At 48.9% G+C, this 6,049-nt stretch overlaps 1 protein-coding gene across 2 annotated transcripts; it reads right to left on the bottom strand.

The window, feature by feature from the left end:
* Positions 1-955: 955 nt before the first annotated feature.
* On the bottom strand, positions 956-5,896 carry ZACN (zinc activated ion channel). 2 transcript variants are annotated; one of them, XM_021002428.2, is made up of 10 exons: positions 5,804-5,896; positions 5,372-5,427; positions 5,002-5,126; positions 4,835-4,879; positions 4,514-4,620; positions 4,060-4,229; positions 2,991-3,115; positions 2,566-2,776; positions 1,943-2,107; positions 956-1,396 (listed from the first exon to the last, which is right to left on the bottom strand). In XM_021002428.2, exons 1-10 carry the CDS (start codon positions 5,836-5,838, stop codon positions 1,152-1,154), a joined length of 1,284 nt encoding a protein of 427 aa, XP_020858087.1. In that variant the 5' UTR covers positions 5,839-5,896; the 3' UTR covers positions 956-1,151. The 2 variants fall into 2 exon arrangements, with proteins under 2 accessions (XP_020858087.1, XP_078012052.1); XM_078155926.1 differs by having other exon boundaries at positions 956-1,342.
* Positions 5,897-6,049: the final 153 nt, after the last annotated feature.

Genomic DNA, 6,049 nt, shown 5'->3' with positions numbered 1-6,049 from the left:
TGGAGAATGGCCCATCTCCCACTGGCTTAGGTAGAATCCCTGAGCTAAGGGTTCAGATCCTCTTCTCAGCTCTCAGACTCTCGGTGTATATGTGGCTGAGGGGGGAAACCACGTTCATCCTGCCCAGTTGTCCTGTCCTGGAGCTGAGTCAGGAGCATTTAGTGGAAGTGAGAGGGTCATGATCCCCAGCCGAGGCCCTCCACAGCCTTTGGATCAGAAGGAGCTCCCCAACTTTTCCCTTTCCTTAGCAATAAGCATGAAGAGGCGGCAGGTGTCATCCTCACTCTCCACTTCTCTGTTCTCCTCAAATTACCTCTAGTTGCCATAGGCACCCTGGGACATTAGAGGAACCTCACTCACCCCTTCATTCTGTCTGTCAGTGCCATACTGCTTTCCCCCTAGCAAGAGGACATAAAAAGAACCCTTATTTCTCCCCAACCCTGCATTCCATATAGTTGTTCCCCATGTACTTTATGGACTGAACTTCACATTGTGCATGGTGTTCTTCTCGTTGCCATAATGTAAATATCCCAAGTTTCAGGATCAGGCAGACCACCCGGGCAGTTTGGCCACAGAGGGGTGAGGAGGTGAGGGTGGGAAGAACGGTCAGGCATAGCAAGGATCCCAAGGTTAGTGTGACCACATTAGAAGAGCTCTCCTTTGGGGAGAGAGAAGTCTAGACAAAAGAAGCCACAGAAACTGAGATTTCGAGAGTTAGAGAGGGCAGGCAGGCACAGAGATGCATGACCTACCCACCAATATGGGACAACCTATTTACCCCTGCCATCTGTTTCTAAAACCGCTCTGAATCAGATACTCCACTTCAGTTTCCTTAGATGCTATAGCCAGGTGAGGTCCAGGGCTGACAGAGAAATATGCAGAGGAAAAGCTATGGAGGTCTGTGGGGTACCCCGGCCTCCCGGAGGAGAGCAGTCACAGGAGCATAGGGCTGCACTCGATCTCAGCAGAATGGTTTATTGCTCTAGTCATTTGCATGCTGACAGAGGGAAGGGTTCAGGGATACCCCAGACTAGTGAGTTAAAGAGAGATGACCTTGTCATACAGCCTTGACGTCAGCTTTGGAAATCTAGGCTCAATTTGTCTGGACTCGGTCCTTGAGAATCTTGAATCCAGTTTCTGATGTTACCCCTTTAGAAGTTGGGCTTTCCTCCATAGGGAGCGTCCATAGCGGGAGGCAGGTCAGACTTGCATTCCCACCAGACCCAGACTATGACAAAGATGATTTGACTGCATCCGGTGATGATTACATATGTCAGCAAGAAGATGTGGTCCATAGCCTCAGCCCAAGTCTTCCCTGGCTCCTCAGCTTTCCTCTGGGGCTCTGTGAGAGAAACGCTGAGACTGGAGGCTGCCCTCTGTGTGGCAGCACCCTCCCCTGAAACAGAAAGAAGATGTGCAGAAGGGACCAGACTGCTGCTCTCTCAGCCCTGGAATCCTTTTTTTTTTTTTTGGAGGAAGAGGTAGGACTACAGAGTTAAATCACTTTCCAAGAACTAAAATGTGCATATGTGAGTAAAAAATCCCTTCCACAGATGTCCTTCTGAATCTAGGTGTTTGTGCCCAGGCTAGAAAGCCCTCAGCTATTCCTTATTTTAGACAACCTCTTTGGGGAAGCTGGTTTAGGTATTACCCCAAAAATGTGAGTTTATTCTGACGTCCAAGTGCTCTCCCTCTCTAGGCTGAACTGAGCTGTCTAGATGTGGTCTACTTCATTACTAGAAAGAGTAAGCTGTTTTGGGTGGGGTTGGTATTTGTTTCATTTTAAGGGAAACTAAAGGTGCTAGGCTTCTTTCTGCTCAAACTGGGATGGGCTTAAGGACTGCAGCCAGAACAAAGCCACCCCCATGCCTTTATAACTGTTCACAAAATATGCTTCTAAGGCTTCCTTGCTTTCTTTTCATGGTGGGTTGTCTCTGCCTACCTTCAGATCTGGGCCCTGGATTTGCGGTGTCTAACCCTTCCTCTCTCGGGGCTAGATTTGGGCTGATCTTCGGGCTGAAGTTGCCTCGAGCCAGCAAGGCAGACATTAACACGGTCTCTATGGTGCTCACGGAGAGTAGTATCAGTAGCGATGTAAAGTAGGAAACTGGAAGGAGGGGAAACAACAGGGTCAAAAGGGGCTAGAAGCTCAAAAACCACTCGGTCCAAGCTGTACCTGACCAAGAAAATTCCCTCTGTAACATCCCCAGTGAGTGTTCATCCAGCCTACCCTTGAATATCATTAGTGAAGGAGAGCCTGCTACCTCCTGAGGCAGCCCATTCACTTCATGGATGGCTCTATTTGTTAGGAAGTGTTTCCTTATATTGAGCTTCAATACGCCTCTGCAATAACCTTCCTTACCTGATGGAGAAGAATCTCTGAGACTGGGAGAGGACAACAAAGGGATCAGTGATGATGCAGTCTCAGATATTCTGGTCCTCAGGGAAATGTTGTTAGATGTGAGAATGAGAAGCCGTGGACAATGGAGTAAGGAAGGAAAGATGCTAACCGTGAGCTGGGAGGCTAAAGAACATGAGATTCCCATACTTGATGAAGGGGCTTACTTAGGAGAGGATTGCAGGAGGAAGAGCTGGGGAGGGTCTGTACCAGAGACGAGTGGAAGACAAGGTAGCTAAGCAGCAGTGTCACTTTGTAAGAGATACGTTCAGTAGTCTTCAGAGGCAGGAGGCTGCCACATATATCTGCCAGGAGTATTGCCACCCCTGGCACTACCAAGGCCATTGTTGTCTTCACAGCCGTGTTCTCTAGACTTAGCTGGAGGAAGGAAAAGTAGTCAGTGCTTTCTGAGAAACTCTAAAGCACCTGCCCCAGGTAAATGGCCCCACTTCCCTCCCCTTAAGCCTTGCTCCTCCCAGGTACTTCAGACCAGTACTGCAGTAAATCCCTGGGAGGGTACACTAAAGGAATGGTTTCTGGTCATTCTGCTTGCCTCCTTTCCCCCACCCTAGCTTGGTGTACTCCTACTCACCGTCAGCTGGAAGCAAGGTGCCACCTGGAAGTGCGGGACCTGGGCTTTTAAGCCTCGAACCATATAGTCCCGCTTCACACTGAAAATCTCATTCACTGCGTGGGGATGAAACTGTAACTCTTGAGCTGTATGGGAGTTGGGAAGAGAAATAGGAAGAAGGGGAAAGGTAAACCAAGAGGAAAGGAATGCCTCATCCCTGGGTACTACTAGGCCCTTGCTTTGGAGGATAGGTCAAGAGTTTGAGAACAGAGGTGGAAAGGATCCAAGGCCATGGACATAAGGAAAAAGCTCTGTGGAGAGTAGGAGTTACTCCACACACAAAAATCACCCAAGTTTTGTAGGGGGATATGTGTAAAATGGGGATGATGATAGCACCTACCTCACAGTGTTGCTGATCCACAGAGATACCATGTAAAATGTTTTGCAAACCTTAAAGTGCTATGTAAATGCTAGCAGCTATTACCATGTTACTATAATTACTTAAAAGGATTTTTTGAGTTCTTCAAGCTATTACAGTCCTTTTGAATGACCATTATGTTACTGTCTTAACTCACAGTACTGGAATAATTTCTAACAGAAAAATTATATTGGAGGTGATTGGTAGGAGTCATTAACCTTCCTCTGTACTCTTCGGTTCCTCTTGACCAAGGCAATGGTCTTTTGTTTGTTTTTCACAGAAATGGGACAGAAAGCATGGAATAGTGGTATCTCGCTAGTATTCTTTAAATTTAAAACCTTGATAGGAAGAAGGGGGACAGAAATGACTGGGAAAATAGTGGAACACAGATAGATTCCAGGCCTGTAGCTAGATGTGGAGCTGACAGAAATATGATTTTGTGACTGGGCCAGCAATCAAATGGAAGGTTAAGGGTAGATTGACATTGGAGAATTAAAAGGGTGAATTGTTTTTAGCTGGGAAGTCTAAGCCAAACCAAAGGAAACACAAATCAAGGGAAATGCTATGCAAAGCTGAATAACTCTAAAAGTAATGGAAAGGAATCAGGGCTGAGTGAAAACAGAATTGGTGCAAGAGTGAATTCTCTTGTACCTCCCGTCCACTTCCGCATACCTGTGTTGCTAAAAGCATGGAAACTGAGGCTGCAGTCACTTTTGTCACTGGGGAAGCGGAGAAGTTCAAAGTCGCAGTTAGTCTTGGTGGTGAGCGAAAGGTAGAGCTCTATGAAACCCTCTCTGCTCACCCGAGCCCGTGGGTTGTGCTCCCTCCAATCTACCCAGAGGCTGTGGAAAGAGGAGCCCAACACCAGGATGCCAGTCCTGCTTCCATCTTGATTCCACCGCTCAAAGAAAGCAACGGGTTGGAAGGTCGGAAAGATCCAGTGGTTTTACTCCTCCCTCCGGCTACTCCTTGGAATTCACAACTGAAATTGTGCTAAGTATAGGTGACAGAGTTAAGGGAAGGCCTTAGGGAGAGAGCCTAGGGAATATGTAAAGTCCAGGGAGTGAACGTGGAGCTTTGGGGAAGAGCCAGGAATCGCCTAGGGCGCATATCCCAATTCACTTACGCCTCTCGGATGGTGAAGTCCGGGGTCCACAGCAAGTGTGACGGCAAAGTGATGAAGCTCCGTGGGTTTGTATCCTCATGCCAGGACAGGCTAGGATCGAGCCACGACTAGAAAAACAGGTGTGAGGCTGAGCTGCCCACCTCCTGCTCTCCTTGAGGCGGCAGAGAGAAGCTCTGTTGCACGCGAAGACAAAGCAAAGTGCCTGGCAGGAAGCCTGCGCTTCTGATTTGCGTTATAAAGTCAATATAGCAACCAGGGTAATTCTTCCCTCCCTTCCTTTCCCTGTTAACTGGTTCTCCTACCCCTTGTTTCCACTCTCACCAGTTTAAGTAGCATGGAGGAGGACACTGTGTACTCCAAGATGTCCTGTTAGGGAGAGGGAGAAAAAAGGCAGCTTAGTCGCCTGGGATGCAAGGAGGCTACCAAGCAAAGTCAGGACACATCCTAGGTTCTGCCCCTTTCCCTCCTAGTGTCACGGCCCCACTCACCACATCGAAGACGTTGGACACAAATACATGCACGTCAATGATCAAGGGCACACTCCCATTATGTGGGATCTGAGGACCGATATCAAGAGCCGAGATCGAGTCCAGGCAGGCAAGAGGCTTCCAGGCTGTGGAAAGGGGAAGAAGAGGACAGTAGTGTGTGTGTGTTGGGTGGGGGGGGGACTTGATAGTATTAATCTGGCCACCTTGAAGTAACAACCCCCCCAAATATCTGATCCCACATTCCTTTCAAGTACCCACCTCAGGATGTTGGGGGCGGGGGAGAGGAACAGGAAGAGGGATGATGGCCCAAGAAAGGATAGTCTAGTTTAGGAGAGGGGCCTTGAAGAAGAGGTACTGAACTTAACCATACCCGACACAAGGAGGAAGAGCTCAAGCAGCAGCTGCAGACTTGCCATCAGGAAGGCTCTGCAAAGGCATGAGAGGGACACGTTTAACCTGATCATTGCGCAGGACTAGAGCTGGGGGACCGAGTCTTGACGCCAATTTGGTCTCCCCTTGCCCCTAGCTCCAAAGCCGCGCTATCTCTTACCGGGGCAGCCAGTAGTGGGGAAAGTCTGGACTGCAGAACAGCCTGCTGCTCAGTGCAAGAGATAAAAACCCCTCCGAGTTTGAGGCTCATCTGTCCTCCCTCAGTTCCGCAAATAGCCGAAAACAAAGCTCAGAGCCTGTCACGCCTGCACCTGTCCCTGTACCTAAACTCCCCAGCTACCCCTTCCTTCCACCTGGGGCCTAATATAACGTTCAGGAACTGAAGCTGGTCTCGGACGCCAGGAGCTCATACCTTTTTTGGCCTCTGCGAATTTGTCCTGGCTCCATGGAGTCACACGGAGAACCCTGGTAGACAAAAAGGTAGCCTGCACTGCTTTGGATGTGGCTTGAGTATTATTGGCAACCCTGCACATACTTCATGTAAACAATTAACGTTCTGAGAGTGGGCATTAGTAGCCAAGGAGGTTGGGAGAGGCCAGGGCAGAAGGCAAGCCTTAGGAGGCTGTTTCTAATCTAGGTTATGTGGTGACGCAGTGCC

This window comes from Phascolarctos cinereus, unplaced genomic scaffold, assembly GCF_003287225.1.
Source record: "Phascolarctos cinereus isolate Bilbo 61053 unplaced genomic scaffold, phaCin_HiC Scaffold_5;HRSCAF=322, whole genome shotgun sequence".
NCBI lineage: Eukaryota > Metazoa > Chordata > Mammalia > Diprotodontia > Phascolarctidae > Phascolarctos > Phascolarctos cinereus.
This window is presented reverse-complemented; position numbering and strand designations above follow the sequence as displayed.

Bases quoted from the DNA above. Each gene is read 5' to 3' on its own strand.
- ZACN (XM_021002428.2), bottom strand. From the start codon at position 5,838: ATGGAGCCAGGACAAATTCGCAGAGGCCAAAAAAG. The intron at 3,116-4,059 runs GTATGCGGAAGT...ACTCCCATACAG, and splicing joins CCATGCTTTTAGCAACACAG to CTCAAGAGTTACAGTTTCAT. The intron at 2,108-2,565 runs GTAAGCCCCTTC...CCCTCCTTCCAG, and splicing joins CTCCTGCAATCCTCTCCTAA to TTTCCTACTTTACATCGCTA.